Raw genomic sequence first — 20,139 nt, 5'->3', positions numbered from 1 at the left:
CGTAGCATTAGACTATTGGCGCTTTTCCACTGCATAGTACGGCACGACACGGTTCAGTTCAGCTCACTTTTGGGGGGTTTTCCACTGGGAACAGTACCTGGTACCTGGTCCTTTTTTTAGTACCACCTCAGCCGAGGTTCCAAGCGCGCCGAACCGTTACCAAAACGTGACGTGTAAACTCTACTGGTCACTGATTGGCCGGAGAAAATCGTCATTACTGCGTCACTGAACTTGCGACACGAGACACAACAGACCCGCTAGATTTTTAGCACAGCCAGCGAAGGTTCGGACGCACCATTTTGTTTTAACTAAAAATGGTCTTGCTGTTAAAAACATCCACATGCCGAAAATGAAGAACACCATTCCGTCGATATGCTCCATTGTTGTGTGTTTGTTTGTGGCGCATTTACGATGATGTCACGGCAATAGAGGCGGCGCAACTATAACGACACGTGAATAATCCCGCCCACTCTAAAGCGGCACTAAACTGCAGTCGAAATGCAAACTGAGCCAAACCAAGGTGAGCTGTACTGAACCGTGCTGTGCCGTACTATGCAGTGGAAAAGCGCCATATGATTTCTGACGGACGTTCCCCCAAAATGCTTGTCTCGTCCTCAACTAGTCAAAAAGTACTGCCACGCCATCAATGTACTGCCACGCCATCAATCTAGTTTAACCACAATTTCTCCTCATTAAAAATTGGTGGCTAAGCTGTCCCTTCTTCACTGCGAATGTAATTATCGCATCCATATTTTAACAAAAGAGTATATAATTTGCATGGTGCTCCGCTAACCGAATTTACTGAAAGATACGCTGAATTTACACAGATTGCTAACTTTTGGGCATCATACGCACAATACGCATTTGTTAATATTTTAGGCGAACTACTAATTTACTTATTGAAATGTGGGCGAAAAGCCCTATCTAAATTAATTACGCTAAGCCCTGTGATCGCGTACAGTTTGTTGTAATCAAAATAAAATTATACAAATAAACTTAAACAGTCAATTAGATTTTTCTGGAGGAATTTTAATCATTTTAGATTAATCGCCTAATCGTTAAAATAGTCGATAAATGAATCTATAGAAAAATAGTCGTTAGTGGCAGCCCTACAAATAATAACACTAAAGGTTGCACATTATCTTCTTTTAAAACCGCTGAGTTTCTCTCATAATTTTCAGTAAAAGCACTGTCATCTCGGACATCATAATTAAGCTATTAATTCTTAGGTAATTTTCTTACATATACCGATTTTTTGGAACCATATGTTACATGCCCTTTTTTCTGCGGGATCGTATTTTGGTTTTCGATAACTGCTCTGCCATATTTTTACCACATGAGGGTAGAATGCGGAACAGAAATGTTATGCTACACCACCTAGAGTTAAACTCTCGTTCTTGCAGAAAACAGCGGTCGTGATTTGCATTTTGAATTAACTTTCCATTCATATTTTTGCTGTTGATTGAATATAATTTGAATTCGAACTCTGCTCAATACTCATAAGGGTACGTGTTGTTAATATGTATATTAAGCTGAATTTGCGTTAAGTATACACGTAATATTGGGGAACAAACGAATGTTTTATCTCAAATATATTTGTTCTTTAGCATCTTGAGCTTACAAATACGACCATCTTTGCGTCTGCTGCATTGTAAATTACGTCTACGGGTAAACTGTATGTGTTGCCAGTCATCCAAGATAGGGGGCGATACAAGTTAAACTGCGTTTTGGGTGTGCGGGGAGGGAATTCTGGGAAGGGAGAGATAGCGTGCTAGTCGCATGTGAATACACACTGTCTTAGTCGTCTGCAGAAAGAGGGGAACAATACGGTTTTTATAATAGAGAACAAACTTTGTTCGTGAAACAACAATGAGACCAGGTATGACTGTTATAAACTGTATTGTTTTTGTAGATAGTTGTAGTTCTAGAAGTGAAGATTAAATCTAACGGAAATTCTCTAGTGGATAAAAGTTTCGATTTGTACCTTGTACTTGTGCAAAGCAGTGGTAAAATATAGACATGTTGACATGTAATATTACGTTGGTTGGTAAAGTGGTGACGAACTTGTCGGTTTTGTCTATAGAAAGCTCCACGTTGTGCCTCGTCGTTTTTGTCTGCGAAGGGTATCACGTGCGGCCTGTTAATCTGTTTCGTTATGTAAGGTTTTATCGATATACTGTGGCCAAAATATCACAGTTTTTGACGTTTAGCCATTACGTCAATTAATTCATTTATACCGTTAATTGCGAAGTGGTGTGCTTTTCTCCCTGGCCATGTGCTTTGAGCTGACTGACTAACCAAACCGATGGCAGACTGAAGTTTATTAAGTACTGCGGAATCTGGCAGGAATACCATAATTTCACTTAAACACATTCAATTTATACATGTATTTTTGTGCATGATCTGTTATAAATTAGATCGAGTGACTTGGAGATGCTGGAGTGAACCCCATGGTGAATTCAGAATGACGTTTTGATCAAAATACTTTTTTTTACGACTAGCATGGTATTTTAAAAGCGCTTTTTTCTCAGTCAAATGTTTTGCTATCTCTTTTGTCCGTATGCGAACAGATTGACGCTTTCTAGAAAGCAAATATCGGGATTGTGTGTGTTGTGATGTCCAACACTGACTGGTGTTTTTCTGTAAATGCATATCAAATAGAACATGTTAGAAATCACGTCCTATGTCTACATTCCCCTGAATATGTTCAAGAAATTGGACATCCGTATGATTAATGGTCATTGTTCTTCAATTTCTCTCAAAATGTTCTGCTGTTGCCTGGGTAGGATTCAGTCCCAGGGGTGGTGGCAGTGGCAGAGGTGGCTTTGGTAGTCGTGGTGGTGGAAGAGGAGGCTTTGGAGATCGAGGTGGGCGAGGAGGATTCAGAGGGGGCAGAGGTGGTAAGTTAATGTTACCTTGTCATGGAGCTGCTCAAAATGTGGTCATTGTGTAGAAGTAATGTTCTAATTTGGGTGGCAAGTAGATCAAAAATATCCTGCTTTTACTACCAGGGGGTGGCTTCAAGTCTCCTGGAGAAGGTGGGTTCCGTGGCCGTGGAGGAGGCCGTGGAACTCCCAGGGGCAGAGGAGGAAGGGGAGGTGGTCGTGGGGGCTTCAGGGGCGGCAAGAAAGTGACAGTGGAACCTCATAGACATGAAGGTAGGAACCTTGAAATTGCACAATTATGCTGTATTACCCAGTCTGTGATGTATATATTCCTTTTAAATACTTAATTTCTGCTTCAGGAACTGGAGCTGAAAATTTAGTATTGTGGTGTTTTGGGAATAGAAATCTATCTTTCGTTTTCAGGAGTGTTTATTTGCCGTGGTAAGGAAGATGCACTGGTGACCAAAAACATGGTCATTGGAGACTCCGTCTATGGTGAAAAGAGAATTAGTGTAGAGGTAAGATTAATTTTGTGACAGGATAATGGGTAATCTTTGTACCATTGGCAAATACAGTTTTGATATGGTTATTAGGGCTGGGCGATATCATATCGATATTATATCGTGCATGGGCAATAATCACCAGGGCTTTAGATGACAAAGCATTTGGCCGGACGATAGCTTTTCGGTGCTATGCGGACATTTATTTACACTCATAATTTGGTAAGAAGATTAGTAGTATGGCTTGAATATTAATGAGATGCGTTTTGTGATACCCAAAAGTTAGTAATCTGTATATACTTTGTTTCTTAAATTTCATTAGCGTAGCACACCACATAATACTGTTTTGGTATACTACGGTTTTGTATACTTCAGTGCAATATGTGTGAACGCCTCGGTGAAGAAGAGTAGCCACGACATCTTTTAAAAGAGGAGATCTTGTGGATAAACAAGGTAAAAAGACATTGGCGGTGTGGTGGTACTTTTTGCAGTTCAAAGTCTGACACATTTATTAAACATAAGGATATGCGTATTTATACTTATAATGACATTTGGGCGTCATACAAAGCCTCATTAATGTTTTAGCCATACTACTAAACTGCTTAACAAATTGTGGGGATAAGTAAATGTCCGTGTAGCACCAAAAAGCTGGCACCTGGCCAAATGTTGTGCATGTCATCTGAAGCCCTGATGATTATTGCACATGTGCGATGCAATATCGATATGATATCACCCAGCCCTAATGGTTATCAATTTTCTCAACAAACAGGAGGGGGAAGCAAAAATTGAGTACAGAGCATGGAATCCATTCCGTTCAAAATTGGCTGCAGCCATCTTGGGAGGAGTGGACCAAATTCACATAAAACCAGGAGCTAAGGTTATGTACCTTGGAGCAGCATCTGGGACCACAGTCTCTCATGTCTCTGACATTGTTGGTCCTGTAAGTAACTTTACAGGGTTCCATGGCAGGTATTGAATACATATTTGAGTTGAGTTTGAGCATGTTTAGCATTTCTGTTTTTTTTTCTCCTCTGTGTTTTTAGGAAGGTCTGGTGTATGCAGTGGAGTTCTCGCATCGGTCTGGGCGAGATCTGCTCAATGTTGCCAAAAAGAGAACCAATATTATTCCCATAATTGAGGATGCCCGGCATCCACACAAATATCGCATGCTTGTGGGTAAGATTTCGTTCTGGCCCAAGTTGTTACTTTTTGTGCTATTCACGAAAACAATAGGGAGGTAGGTCCTGTGTGTCCACCTCCCATCTATTGTGCATGTCAACTCTTGTCAATATATGTTCAGTTTATTTCTCTCCCCTGTTATTGTTTTTGGGCAGGAATGGTAGATGTGATCTTTGCTGATGTGGCTCAGCCTGACCAAACAAGAATTGTGGCTCTAAATGCACACAACTTCCTTAAGAATGGAGGCCACTTTGTAATCTCTATTAAGGTAAACACCCACGATATAAAGAGTTCATGCTAGAATATGTTGGTGCATCATGGTTGAGGCATATGTTGGTATTATGCGACATCTTTGACATAAATGTCACCACCCACTTTGAATGTCCGTATTCTACTCTGATTTTATCCTGTCCAAGAATAAGTCTGGATTTACAAAGCTTATATTCTACAGGCCAATTGCATAGATTCAACAGCTGCCCCTGAGGCAGTGTTTGCTGCAGAAGTGAAAAAAATGAGTGCTGAGAACATGAAGCCTCAGGAACAGTTGACACTGGAGCCCTATGAGAGAGACCACGCTGTTGTTGTGGGTGTGTACAGGTAAGGGTTTAACAACAAAAGTATTTACTGATGCTAATTTACTCTTTGGTGAGCCAGTAAATTCCAGACCTAGTGCAGAGATGTTCTGTTGCCTGCAAAGATGTGTGCTGTAGCCTGAAGAAGGAACATTTCAATAAGTTGTAAAGTTTGAGTGTGTGTGTTCAAGGGTGTAGATAAGAAATGTAATGTTATGGAAATTGCATTGTTTGTGTAATACCTTGTCCTTTTCTCCTCCAGACCCCCCCCAAAACAGAAGAAATAAGTATGAATGGGTGGCACTGGTTTGCATAGGATGCTTTGTTCCAGTAACCTGAGGCTGGCACAGTTCTCCATCAGAACTATGGCCAAGTACTGATTGCCTCTAATACCTTCCATCTTTGAGCATGTGTTCTTCACAAAGAAAATGAAGATTCACTGTTTGTATGTAGGACTTCAAAATGCAGCGTAATATGGACAAGGGAACACAATTAGAACCTGTAAAAAGCTGTCCTCATCAAACAGATGTTTACTCTGAAATGTAAGAATGATGTTCAAATAAGCCCCCCCATTGTGTTATGGATTATGAAGCATATTTTGTCTCGCTACTCGGTTATGTTTTTAAGTTTAAATTTATGTTGTTGACCTCTGTAATGGATTAAAAAGGCTGTTTTGGATTCGCCAAAATTTGGAAGAGTACCAGATGTTTTAGCTATATATAGTGATATTACATTGACAATGGTCTGGGAAAGATTTTTTTTTTGAATCTGTGTTCCTTTGCTAATGAAGAATCTTTTCACATCCTTAGTGTTAAAATGGCCTGGAGTAGGTTAACATTAGAACTGCTTATTCAGCCTTTCAATGGAGGTTTAATCCAGCAATTATATCATTTCATCACCTCCCCTTTTAAATCAAACTTTAATACTATGACAGTGCCCATTGTTTGCTGTATGCAGTTCAACAATTTTTTTGCAGAAAATTCACAGGTCATTCTGTAGTTTGTGGCTTGTTTGCATGAAATTTTTGAACATGTGGGTAAGAAAATATAATGAACATCCTTAGAAGACGATCGCAAATTTCCTCAAATGGTTCAAACATGGTGATGCTTAATGTACGTTCTTCAGTTTTGCTGCTTGGTGACACCAGTATTATTTAAGTGTGATCCTGAGAAATCGAGCTGTATGTAATGTGAAAGATTTGCATAATCTTAAGAAAACCACCTCATAGCGAAGGTGATCAGTCCATCGCAACTGCGCTAAATGGTACTGATTTTGTCAACGACCATAAATTCTGGAGTATTGACAGCGCCATTTTAAGGGATGAAAGCGCTGTGATGTTAACGGAAGTGTTCCTTCTGCCGAGATAAGCTGTAATAAACAGGTTTTGCTATGGATAAATATTTTTCAATTACTAGCTTCATTATGCCTAACGTTAACATTGGTGAAATGCGCGATATAAAAAAACTGCGCGGTATCTGAAATATAAACCAAGCAATACCACAGGGGGATAAAACTACAGCTTCTCCTGCGTTGGTGATCGCCGCCATTTTATGTGCGTGAACGAGCAGGAATGACGTGACTCCACGGCGGGAAATTCAAAAGAAAAATCGGAAATGCCTCCAGAATCATGTTTTCATTATCAGCGAAACTAATCCTTTTCACTCTAGTCCTAATACGACGATTTTACAAAAGGAGGTCAAATAAGTCATAGACTTGTACCCAGTAATACTATAAAAAGCTCTGGTGTTTTCAAACGCTGAAAACCTAGTATCCACAAACTGTTTTAAACATGTATTTGGAACGTAGATATTTGCAAAAGACACATTTTATTTGCACGTTGACAAATGCCTACGGATACAGAAAAATACCAGATAAATGTAATATTTAATAGTCATGCTGGCTGCAACTATAATCACTAATAGCGTAAAAATTGAAATGTTCAATATGAAATATAATTCCGAGTTTTGTCTTGATCCTATGATATGGAGAAGAGAAAGTTTCAAATATATCTTATGTGTCTCTAAATGGCTAGTCAGTAGCACACGAATCGGCAACGCCATGTGTTGGCTACATAACACAATGGACAGGTTTTTTCCAAATGAATCGCACATCATAACGCGCATTTATGAAAATGGACCATTCGCGATTTATTTTTCATTGTGTGGGGTTATCTCAGCCGTCATGCTTGTATGAAAGGTGGCTACTGTTGCCAGCCACGGGTTTGTTTTGGCCGCCATTTTGTGGGGGGAAAACTTCACTGAGCTAAGCGTAACGACGAGGTGAGCGGGCACGAGCGCGATTCGCGGGAGCCCGCAAGCCGGCGAGAGCCTCACGGCGTAGCGAGTCCTAGTGTGAACGAGATTATCGGTCAGAGAGGGGGGGTCCCTAGCGATTGCACATCGCTAGCTGTAGCGGTGTGGTATAAATACCCCAATTTTATTTTCTCTTTTTTTATCATTAAAAAAGACTTTTCCCCCTTCACGTCCTTCCTACACCGCAAGAAACACTTTCTCTTATAACTGGTTAGCTGATGTTGCTGTTAGTTACCGATCACCGATTTACCCACCCGGCTAGTTAAGGCTTCTTTGAGAAGGGTTGAGAAAGATTATCCTGAGAACGAAGAAGGGAGAAGAAAGCGTTTTGCTGCAGTGCACGTCCTTTAAAGTAGCAAAGCCCGTTGACTTATAGCCGGGTACCTGTCCAGCATTAGTCTGCTGAAGTGCTGCGCCGGGCTCAGGACGCCGAGATCGGTAGCTGCCTGCGTGCTTCAGTGGCGGTGCTCGGGAGAGCGCTTTAATAGGGACACAGACAGGAGCGGGGCGTCATTTCACAAATAGCTAGTTATTTGGATTGTAACAAGGCTTATAACCGTTACAAAGGTGGAGGTTGGGGGGAGGGGTTCGCTGACCGGTTTTTTGAATCAGTCCCGTAGCTAGCTACCTAAAGGAGGTTAGGACGGAGTGAGAGGGAATACTGATAATGGCTGCCCCGGAAAGCTGGAAAAGACCCGCCGCCTGAGGTAAGAACATGCTACACCTTTACAAAAAATGTTCAGCCGCAAGAAAGTGGCAGTGTGCTGCTGTGTTTGGAACAGGTCGCCTGGCTTGTCTTTTGCTTTACCGTGGCATGGCTGTCCGTCTTGCATGTGGAAAACGCTGTTTTCTGTCAAATGGGTGACGGCTTCGCAGGCCGTTTCTGTGCTGTGGAGACAGGGAGGGGAGCGGAGCAGAGCAATGAGATTTTTCGGTGCTGTCACTTGTCACAAGCCGGTGTCTGCTCGTTTACTTAGGATACAATTATGTGTTCCCGTGTTTTGTGGACCAAGTTGATAATTAAATGTATTTAAATGTGCTTAAAATGCTGACGGTACAGTGATGGATTTGCCTCAGACGGTAACTTATGGAAATGACCAACTGGTTACTTAGCCTCAGTAACGTAAATGTTGGGTCGTTCACATCCTGCTAGGCATCTAACAAGTTAGATGATCAGCTAGGTAGCAAATTAGCAGGTAAGTATGTTAATTTCACCGCCACGGGTAATTATCTTGTGGGAAAACGAAAATACGACTCTCGCTTTATGTAGAGCTCAAAATGCTAATAATCTTAGCAGTTTCATATATTCATATGTGATATATGTTGGTGTGCTTAACGTGTCACATGTGTAGGTACTTAAGCTTACTGACTTTCAGTCGATTTTGGTGTTAATCAGTCGGTCTCAGTCATTTATTTGCAAACCAGACGGTATATTTGAAACGCCACAAAACGTTTTTTGTTTTGTACAACATTTATTTTCTTGAATATATTTTTGTCGTATGAAACTGCAGTGTTGCATGTAATGCATTTGGTTTTGTAAAGATTGCTACAGATCCGATCCGGATATTGAATTTTGGAAATTGCAGCCAGCCCGAGGAAATATATTTCAAATGACTATTGGAATCGTTATTTATTCAGAAATCCCACATTTTTTTGCTGTTTGGGATATATCGGTATTAAGGACAACATTTTCGTTTGGATCGCCATACGTACCCATGCATACGGTTAGATTTGCATATTCTGGCTGAATTTCCCACTTCCCCAGAGAGGAAGTCTATGGTTAGATTAGTATTTGGTTTTAATGCCTTTGTCCCGTTGGTAAAGTGCACCCTTCGGCACCCAGCTGATCTATGTACACCCTTGTGTTAACGTTTCGCTATGTTGCAAGACGCTTTGGACTAGATGTGGTGCTGAAATAGTACGCCGGGTCAAAATGGATACTTTTCCCTATTTGCTGCCTCTTTGGACAACTGCGAGACCATTTATAATTTCAGTATGCATAACCATTGACTCCGTAAACGATAATACTAAAATATAATGACATTTATATTTTAATCTGCATACTTTGTTTTAGAGAGTGAATTGAGTAAACTAAATCAGTTTTGTGGTGGAGGGTTGAATGCTGCTGGATATTCATTTATAACGTGAAAAGAATACATTGGTTTGCTAAAATGAAAAATTCCCGATATTGTATAGAGGAGGGTGAACAGGATAACTTACATACTTGCGAGTGATTTCAATAACGATAAACGATGTTGAAACAGTGGCTTATTTTGGTATTAGTAGCAGGCTGACAGTTTTGAATGGACTGAGTGGCTTCACTGTATGATATTTTGGGTCTGCAGAGTGCTGAACTTCTGTGAATCTGTGAGGTTTATAGCTAAGACTGGTTCCCATTTTTGTTTTGTTTTTTTTTGAGTGGTTTGAGTACAGATGTAACGTATGTGATTATCCAAATTATGAATTGACTGCTTTTGTGCTTGTCTGATGCTGAGTAATTTTAGCCAGATTTAATGGTTTTAGGGATAGATTTTTTTTTGTCACAGCTATGTTTTATGTACACATGATAGCGCTTGTTTTAAAAGTTTGCAGTGCACATGTAAAGCTTGTGTTTGATAGTCTGTCATTATATAGTGCTTTGTTTTGGTGACAAGTTTACAACATCTGTTTGATGTCCCCATCACCCAGCCAAGCCATGCAGTGCACATCTTTGCTTGCTTTCTCCTGTTGGATGAAAATTAGTAAGTAGATCTTTTGCTTGATTGTGTTTCCGGAAACTACTTGAGATAGCTTCTCTGTTCGTCCATTGATTTTTATTCTGAATTTGATGGCTCGGGGTGAAGCAGGGAAACACTTTCTTAATGTACATGATGACTAATTTATCATACACGTGCCTTATTGTTTGTTCTAGGAAGAAAAAACATAGTAAAAACTTGAATTACAGGGTCTTAATGGTAATGCTGAGGAGTTTGCTGAGACTCACACTTGGAGTAGGGAGGAATTAAAAAAAAGTTCTAGGATGTCTAACACTGTTGGCAGATCTCTGGATGGGGAGATGACTCCTGTCTTGTGGAGCATTGAGTTGACCAAGTTCTTTTCAGCTACAGACATTTGTACACAAACTATCAGCACCCCTCCTATTTTTGTCCCTGTTCCTGTATGTTCCTGACCTCCCTCTCTCTCTCCCACTTCCTTGATCTGTCAAAAGCATATCTCCCTGTAAAAGTTGATGTGGTTGTGCCTTCAGATGAACTTATTCAGATATGTCTTTGGTAGGAAGGACTATCTTCATAAATGAATTGCTCAATTATCGAAGCCTTTGCTGTCTTGATGGCTTTCATAGAGAGACATTTGATTGGGAGTTCCTGAACTGCAAGGATATCCAGTGAAGATTAATTGTAGTACTACATTTTCATATCAAGCTATAAATCTAACACACTCTTTGATGTTTAGCTTGTTAACTTTTATTTTCATATTTTTTGGAAAGAGATGAGAAATGATTTATAGGGTCTTTATAGTATGTTGACTAGTTTAGCGTGTTCATTTCTGTCAGTTTGAGTTGTGAAATACACAGTGTGAATGTTGTTGGTATGAGCCCTCTGAAAAAGTATTGCTGTTGTAAATCGTAAAATTGCTGTATGAATTGCAAAGGTTAACTCAATATTTAACAATATTCATCATACTATATATCTTAAAAAATATAGCAGTTCACTTTTAAGGTTGAAGAAAATTGTGGGCTGCTTCATGAATGAATTGCCACCACAATCACTTTTGTACACTTGACTTGTAATCCTAATTTTACCATTTAACTGAACTGTTTATTATCAAAGAGAAAATTATATAGTAGATTAAATAAATGTAGACAAGTCAATCCTAGAGTATACAAGTTGTATGCTGCCTGTCAGATTATAAAACAGTTAACCACTTTTCATCTTGGTGATCTTACCAATGGAAGCCAACCTAGAAGTATAGATTAAATTCAGTGATGAATCACTTTTTTGTTTTAATGCTGATAAACACAGGCTAGGTATAGCAACTCTTGGATGAGTAGATAGTACTACATCCATCCTGATGGTTACCCCAACTGTCTTGTACCTGATTTCACTCTGTGATTAGTTTCTTAATGTTTTAGTTAATTTCATGTGCAGTACATTTGTTGTGGATGTTTTAAAAGAGTTTGTAGTTGTAGTCTCTTGCATGGCATGAGTTTCTGTGGTTAGTACTGCTGTTCATCAAACATACCTATTCCCCAGTAGATCTGAGCATAACCAGATATGGGAAATTGATATATACTGATTGTTTTGGTGTATTTTGCGGAAAAGTACATTATCCTTGACCTTCACTTAAAAGGCGCTGTCTCGCATTTCCCCACTAGTATGTGTTTGTTTAGTATATTTGGCTGATTAATTATCCAGTATTCAGTGACGTTGTACTCAGTGTTTGCTCCTTCTGCTAGTAATAGTATTTGTGGCTTTAATAAGTAAAATAGAAATGTGCATGCACACACCGTTTTTGGAGTTCTGTCTAGTCGAAAAAGAATTTAATATGTGAACCTCAAAAAGCCATTAAACTGAAAAATTATCTAAGCATTGTTTGGTATTGTCATTTGTAATGGTTAGATTTGACAGTATTGCAAACAGAGTGATATAGAATGCATGTGAGTCTAGGGGAAATCTCCATTTCAAGCCAGAAAACCAAGAGACTTCCAGAGATACCACTCACCCTCTGCTGTTGCTAGGAGCAACCAGACAAGCTGCTAGGGATGGATGACCTCTCCACGCTTCTTTCTTCCCTTATTCCTTGTTCTTCCCTATTGAGATCTCGTATTATTAAGAGTTAAGAGTGGAAGTTTATGGCGTTTGATGACATCTTTGCCGCATTGGATCAACTGACCGGTATACACACTTGTTCTACTGGTGTTCATTCAAATCCATGTTCTGATGTGGGTTGTATGTTTAAAGTGGTCGTACAGGCCCAAGGGCTGAAATATATTATTCACTGTATTTTTTCTGTATTGTGTGTAAAATCAGTTTGTTTTGCAGAATTGAGTGTACAAGTTGCCCAGATAAAACACTTCTATTTAACATATTTGAAGGATGTCTATAGTAAATCTGTCACGATAACAAATTTTGCTGGACGATAAATTGTCCCAGGAATTATTGCGATAAACAATAATATCGCAGTGACGTCATATCCGCAACCTCTCCTGTTCCCGAGTTTCTGTTTGACACTAAGATTAGCAAACACAGATTAACGCAATGTGTACTTAAGCACATATAGAACATACTAAGTTAAACATTCCCTGCTAGAATGACTGGGGATGTTCATAGTTACTTAATTTCCACATGCATACACAATCATTGTCCGGGAGTCTATTAGCGTAAGTCCTGTAAACGGTATGTATAAACCAATGCCATTTTTCACAGACCGGAAATGAGCGAGCTGCATTTCCATGAACGCGGAAGCTGACGTGCAAAGAGCCCACTGACACGAGAGTTCACGTCTCATTACTAGTGATGTGTCGTTCGCCAACGAGACAGCTCTTTGAGCCGTCTGTTTTTAGTGAAGGATGGGAGCCGGCTCCTGTTCAAAAGTCGTTTTATTAATGTTTATAGAATTGTCCGGGTTTTTGAGCTGCCTAAACATTAAGGACGACAGTGGCCGGAATACGTTGTCTTCCGAAAAAGCCCGCCCACGAGATGGCGTCTTATTTTTAACAAGCTCAAATCAGGTCACGCTAATCAGCATCCGGTTAAACGAAGAGAGGGGCGGGTTTTTTAAAAAGAGCCGTCTCTTCTTGGTGAGCTGAGCCAAATGAGCCGGTTTGCTAAAAAGAGCCGATATTCCCATTTGGTAGAGTGAGACACGAGGAAAACAAACAAGCATGCAAATGAAAATTATCGCGGCCGGAAAAATTATTGACCTCATTTTAATTATCGTGCAATTAATTGGTTTATCGTTTATCGCAACAGGCCTAGTCTATACCATTAAGCATATTAAAATTTTGTCAGGGATTACTGTGCTTCCCACAGTCCATCTAACCATTGCCATGCATCTATGGATGAGGTCACTTGGTTCCAGTCCACCTTCAACACAGTTATGTCTAAGTCGCTCATATTTTAGCAGAGAAAGGCAGGATCAATAAGTGGTACCCTAATTTAACAAAGTATCTGTAGCCCTGGCTCCTGACTGGTATATTGTGATGAGGCTGTGAACTGCAGGTTTCTACAGGTGGTTGTCAGATTCTCACCTGTTCAACTTTTTCTTTCTCCTTTTAGATGACAGATTTAAGTCTACTTGCAAAAGCAGAGGACTTGAAAAATATGCATGTAAATCTATTGTGGTTCACTAAAATATTATGAATACATCAAAGCAAAAGTATGACCATTCAAACTTGCCCATGACTGTTTCAAACATGGTGTTTATTCTGGTGGCTTTTCAGTAGGGGTGTAACAGTACACAAAAATCATGGTTCTGTACGTACCTCGATTTTGAATTAACAGTTTGGTACGTTTTCGTTACAGGGGGGGTAAAAGTAACGAAACATAAATTGCTTCTTTGTTTCTTTTTTAAATGGTGGTTTACTGAACAAAGTATGACTGTCTTAAATAAAGTCTCTGTCAACACTGCTGCAATCTACTAATAAAAAAAGTGAAATTTACTTAAAGGTAAATCAAATTACATATTCTCTCAAGTAAAAAAAAAAGAGAGAAATATCCATTAAGGTGCACATTTAGAAAATTAACTGTACTTGACCTGTACTATATTCACATTAGCAGCTTTCAGTTTCATATTAGAACTGTGCAACACAAATATTGTCTCAAAGTACAAAGTATAACAAAATAAATATCCATTATTGTGCAGCAGTTGAAGGTCTTCAAGTACTGGTTTATTCGTGATCACTTGTAATATGCGTGCATGCGTAGTGGTGCGGCTTCATCCGCCCTTTTCTGAATGTGACTCAAGGGAAACACACAAACACAGAAAGGTTCTGCATTTTCCGCATTTGTCCGGTACATAGGCATACTGAACTGAAAGATCCATGCTGAAAATTTTCAGTATGAATACATGTACTGTTACACCCCTGCTTTTCAGTATTTTATTTTTCATTCATTCAAGTCATTGATCTTCTCAGATCCTTAGATTATATAGGGTGGTGTGGCATAGGCCACTGATGCTGAGGTGTAGTTTGTGAATATCTGCTCTCTCCTGAAGTGAATTGCTCCTGTGCTGGAATATGACTTATAGCAGTAATGGGTTTTAGTATCTGGGCTTTTAGCCTGCTACTGAAAGAAAATACTATTCTTATGGTATTTTAGATTACATTAAATTAGATTAGATTAAAGTTTGTCATTGTACAGGTACAACAAAATGCAGTTGAGCATCTAACCAGAAAGTGCTAATAGCTGAGTAAGGTGCAATGTACAGTGGGTGCAAATAGTACATTAAGGTGCAATAAGGCAATATACAAATGAGAATGGAAAAAAATACATATACAGATGCTCGTCTACTTACGAATTTTCAATTTATGAACTTTCAGACATGCGAACGAAGAGGACTGTAAGTCCAAATTGTGTTCATTGGGCTCCCGTTTCCTGTCCGCAACATAAATTTTTTTTTAATGTGCACCAATTCCGCCTAGTACGACTTCTGGCCACTACTCCTGCCGCGCAGCAGTGTAGTGTGCGTACTCCCAGCATCCTAGTTCTTTGTACTTGTGTATACACTTAAAATGATGTTGAATAATGACTTACGAACATTTCAAGTTGCGAACGGCCGTTCCGAACGTAACACATTCGTAAGTAGAGGAGCGTCTATATATATATTTGTGTGTGTATACACACACACACAAGGCAGAGCCTATAGATATGGATAGTGATTTTTTTAATATAGAAATGTGAAATACATTATGAATAAATATAGATATATGAAATATTTTTATGTGCAGAATAGATGTATGTAAACAGGTGAAATATACAAACAAAACAAAGTTATTGATATTTACAAAGGTCAGTTATTGAGTGGAATGGTGATGGTGTCGTGGAAGAAACTGTTCTTGAGCCTGCTGGTGCGGTACCTAAGGCTCCTGTAACGCCTATTGCAGAATAGTAAGAACCCAGTTGGAACACAATGTTTCAATAAAATCTTAATGTCACATTTAGATTGGATTGGCAGTACCTGCAGGGGAATCCATTTATTTCTGAAATATGCAGCTTTTGTAGCTACTAGTATAGCAGTAAGCTTGTAAAGCTCAGTGTTAGTGCAGTGGCATTGGATCAGGAAGCTATGCGAGTGTTGTCTGAACAGCATGTGTGAGCCACTCCCACCAAGCCACAATCTCTGCAGTCGCTCGGCACTGTATTGGTCTAAGTCAGGGTCAGCAGTTGGCTGCAAGTGTCAGCAGCAGTGCTGGGCTGTTCTGTGCTCTGTCATGGTTAGTACAATGGTGATGTTGAGGTACAGGTGTGATCAAAGAACCCGCTACTAGAGCTGTAATGGTACATGTATTTGTCATGTACTGTTCAGTACATAATATGTACTGTTCAGTACATAATTTTCAGTTCAGTCCACCCTATGAAATGAATACATTTATTGACACAGTAGGAACCTAAATTCACAAGTAGATGTTGAAGACATTATGCTAATTGTGGCTATGAGATGGTCATGGCTAATGCTGGACACAATAAGTCATAGATGGCAGTTCGGGAACATTTTGGCTTCGCAATAAAATACACTAACACTGGAGAGAGAGTAGCTGACAAAGACTGTCTGCCAGCTCTGTTACCCAGAACTCAGATGTGTTGCTAAAAAGACATTCAACATGCTATCTCATCTATTTATATTTTTACAATGTGCATATAAGTGTCTTTTAGTTTTTTTATTTAGACAGGTCGACAGACACATTGGCTTTCGTTTACAACCGTTTCTAATTCTGTTTGTGCCTGCAGTTTTCATAATAAATAATTTGAAAACAAATTCTGTGTTCCCTGCTGTATCTATATTGCACTGAACTGTACCATTACAGCTATACTAGCTATCATATATTGTAAAATAACATCCAAGGATATTTATCCAAACTACTGTATTTCTGTGTTCTGTTCATAGGCCTGTGCACTGTGGCAATTATCCCAGTTTTCTGCATTATTGTATTTGTCCTTTACTCTTTGTTCCTCAATTACGTGCCAAAGCAGAGTCTAAAAACCAAGATTACTTGGGCTCTGCTCTGATAGCCAGTCAAGCAGGGCCAGAAGCACACAGGTCTCAGGTAAAACAGTTGTGCTTTGGGCTGCAATTGGAGGTGTGTTTGCAGCACTTGATTTTCTCATTTAAAGTTATGTGTATGCATGCATATGCACGTGTCTGTTAGTCAGAATTAGACACTGTATGTGTGCAGTTGGAATAGCACATGCAGGAAGCGGTTGCTCTCCTTGGTGCTGTTTTTTTTCCCCTCATCAGTCCTGCCTGCTGACCTGCTTAAAACAGTGCTGGGAGGGAGGGAGGGAGGGAGGGAGGAGATGGAGAAAAGGATAGAGCAAAGAAACACCATGTAAAGGGGAAAATTTGATAATGGGGTGAGTAAGGACTGAAGATAACTAACAGCAGACAAGGGGTGATGGAGGGTAGCGGGAAAGGGGGACAGACCAAGCACAAGAGACAGACTATAAAATATTAAGATAAGAAAGAAGGGGGAAAGCGGTTTCAAAAATAGAATTTACTTCATCACTCAAGTAAGCCTTGATCCAGCCCTGCACTAGATTATCCTTTTATGAATGAAATCATTTCATTATCAATTAATATTTTATCCACAGCCCACTCTGTAGTTTCTTATTTGTTTGTTCTGTGATGTGGGCACTGAAATGAACCTAGGGGTTTGAGTGTCTTTGCAAAGGTTTATGCAAAACAGCCTCTAGTTGCCCTTTCCAGTTTCCTCTTCAGTTGTTTATTGGGTTTCTGGGTTGACGATGAAAGTAATTTAAACATAGTGAAATCACCATGTGCATTAATAAGAAAGTTAATGTCCTTGATAAAGGATATTGAAAGTTTCTTGAAATTGTGTGGCCCAGAACTTTATTGTCTTATAAGTGTTCATCTCATTTCTGATCCTATGTATCTATGACCTCCAAAGACCATAGTGGTAGCACACAGAGACAGTAAAGACTGGCATGTCCACAGGCTTCTTACCTTGGATTCAGTCTGTGCATTGCTTTCTTCATCACCCCTACCTGCCTTACATAATCCAACTGTTACTTATTATTTCAGGGTGATAATCAGAAAGGGGGACTTTCTACATGGTATTTCAAAACTTTGTAAGAGTATGGTGATGCCTTTATCTATGATGGTAGATAGTAGTCAGTCCAAATTTGCTCAATCCTGATGCTGATGGATCAGAATGATGACTCATGCTGCTGTCCTCTAAGTTGTATGTTACAGTGAATTGTAAATTGACAAACCCAGAAGTTCTATTGTACATTTTTTTATATGTAATCATTGCTTAAAGGGTGATTAGTGACTATTTGAATTAATTTGGAAAAAATCACAAGATTAGCCTTGGGGTGAATTGTAACTAATTCTAATTCATTTATGATTTAACAGTTATTACTTTAACAATTTGAACTGAACTAACTCACTGAGTGTGACCTTTGTTTCTTCCTTGGCTGTTCTGTTAAGATCCCTCTGTGATCACTTTTAGATTTAGTAACTTGTCAAAGTTATGAATAGGAAGTGAAAACTAGAAGATATTTAGTGCTTGCTTACTGTTTAAGAAGGTGAGGGAGAGCAGTGAGCACTAAATGTTGGAGAGTAGATGGCCAGTTTTTCCCTGTATGCAAGAGATACTGAACAGATGCATTGTAATTTATGTGATTTATATGACCTGAGAAAGTGTGAATGTCCCAGTTACATTTTGGGTTGTCTTTTTTTTTTGTCTTGTAGTGAAAGGACAGAGTCTGTAGGCTATAGCATAGGAGTTCATGTAGGTGGCCATGTTTCTTTGACAAGGAAATTTACATTCTCAACACTAGCAGTATGAACCAGTACTGCAAAGCATTATATTTCCCCAGGAGCTGGGATTGTCAAATAAAATGTTTTTGGGTTCTCCAGCCTGGATGTAGAATAGGAGACCCTGTTTGCTGCTGTTGAAAGATTGTAGAAGATGCTGTAAACAGACATGTGCTTCTCTGAAACTGGATTCTTTGTGTTAAAACTTTCTTCTTAGGGAACTGTATGGCATGATGTGCTATACAAAGGTGTGATAAATCTTTAAGGGATAACATTGATCAATGTTGTTCAGTGTAAATACCTGTTTTTAGCATACTGTACAGATGCTGCAAACTAAGAGGATGCATGCCAATATCCTGTAGGCTAATGTGTAGGAATTGTATCAGGGATAGTAGTGCAGTGTGTAGGGGACCTGTAACAGGGACAGTGGTGGGTCAGTGTTTCTTCCTCATAGGGAGTTGAAAGTGGGTCATACTTGGAAGCAGCAGCCTCATGTTAAAACACACACATACACACACACACACACACACCTAAGCTGCACCTGAGTGATAATCAAATTCATACTCTTAGGTAAATAAACACACAGCTTTCTGAAGTTCTTCTTTTCATTAGTCTGAAGCTGAACCTATGTAAATGGATTGGAGTACATGTACAGGAGGATCAGGTGTGAAACGTAAGGTGGTTTCCAGGAAGGCATTGATGTTAATTATGAGTCCAGGGGTGTGGTAGCCAGGAAGTGACCAGCATCCACTCGCACTTTTTCAGACTAGTAGGTCTATATCTTTAAGCAGCACCCAGCACTTTGCTGAGATTGCCCTAGATAAACCTTGCCCAAATAAATAGGTTGCACAAATTATAAGGGACTTTGGATTGTCTCAGCTAAATGTATTCATTATCTTGTGTGACTGTCTGGCTGCCAGTATATGAAGGAATCTGTCTATGTGTTTGTGGACATCTGTACTTGTAGAGTTCATATGTGTGCAGTTGAAGCTGATTACCCCATAAAGTTCCTGGGAGTGTAACACAGGGTTCTCTTGAATGTAGTACCCAAAGTGCATCTGAGCCAACATGTCTTTGCATTCCCATTAGCCTGCACACCAGTTCTAAGCTTAAAAGCTTATGGCTGGCTTAATGGAACATTAATCACACAATATGCACAGTATAGATGCAATAATGGTACAGGTAGAAGCAACCACAGGCAAATTATTTAATTTCCGGCAGACATTTTCCAGGTTCTCCTGAAAAAGGAAGATTATCTGTAAGACTCCCTGGTACTGCAGCTGGAACCATGGGGGAAATATTGTAACATTTTTTGACCTCTGTCTCAGTGACACCTGTTGCAGGAACAGCGTCAGAATAATAACAGAATGTTAACTACATCTTCTACAAGGAAGGCAATTAACCACCTGATACAGTGATAAGTAGTTAAGTATTGATAGACAGTTGTGAGGAAAAGTTTGTGAAACTCTTTGGAATCATCTGAATTTCTGCACAAATGGCTCCTGAAATTTTGATCTGATCTACATTTAAGACATAATAACCGGAGGCAGTTTTTGACATTCAGCGCAAACATTTTACATCTTTATTGAACAATTTGACAATCAATAGACAAAACCCTCTTGAAATGCTTTAAACAATAAAGGTCATTGATGGGGAAAATTGTGAACCGTTAAATTTAGTGTCTACTGGCAAT

The 20,139-nt window shown here is 39.4% G+C and overlaps 2 protein-coding genes across 3 annotated transcripts in view; both read left to right on the top strand.

The window, feature by feature from the left end:
• The first annotated feature begins 1,721 nt into the window (after window positions 1–1,721).
• fbl (fibrillarin) lies at window positions 1,722–6,534 on the top strand. Its single transcript, XM_023796138.2, has 9 exons — window positions 1,722–1,879; window positions 2,787–2,900; window positions 3,012–3,158; window positions 3,309–3,403; window positions 4,155–4,325; window positions 4,429–4,561; window positions 4,720–4,832; window positions 5,016–5,161; window positions 5,399–6,534. Exons 1-9 carry the CDS (start codon window positions 1,870–1,872, stop codon window positions 5,421–5,423), a joined length of 954 nt encoding a protein of 317 aa, XP_023651906.1. The 5' UTR covers window positions 1,722–1,869; the 3' UTR covers window positions 5,424–6,534.
• Window positions 6,535–7,921: 1,387 nt separating this feature from the next.
• The window catches only part of dyrk1b (dual-specificity tyrosine-(Y)-phosphorylation regulated kinase 1B), a 47,393-nt gene continuing 35,175 nt past the window's right edge, over window positions 7,922–20,139 (top strand). For both annotated transcript variants that reach the window (XM_023796136.2, XM_023796137.2), the window contains exon 1: window positions 7,922–8,155. The gene's annotated coding sequence lies outside the window, so the exon portion shown is untranslated. The remainder of the gene's footprint in view (window positions 8,156–20,139) is intronic.

The sequence above is a fragment of the Paramormyrops kingsleyae genome, chromosome 9 (assembly GCF_048594095.1).
Source record: "Paramormyrops kingsleyae isolate MSU_618 chromosome 9, PKINGS_0.4, whole genome shotgun sequence".
Lineage (NCBI taxonomy): Eukaryota > Metazoa > Chordata > Actinopteri > Osteoglossiformes > Mormyridae > Paramormyrops > Paramormyrops kingsleyae.
This window is presented reverse-complemented; position numbering and strand designations above follow the sequence as displayed.

Bases quoted from the DNA above. Each gene is read 5' to 3' on its own strand.
- fbl (XM_023796138.2), top strand. The intron at 4,326-4,428 runs GTAAGTAACTTT...CTGTGTTTTTAG, and splicing joins TCTCTGACATTGTTGGTCCT to GAAGGTCTGGTGTATGCAGT. The intron at 5,162-5,398 runs GTAAGGGTTTAA...TTTCTCCTCCAG, and splicing joins GTTGTTGTGGGTGTGTACAG to ACCCCCCCCAAAACAGAAGA.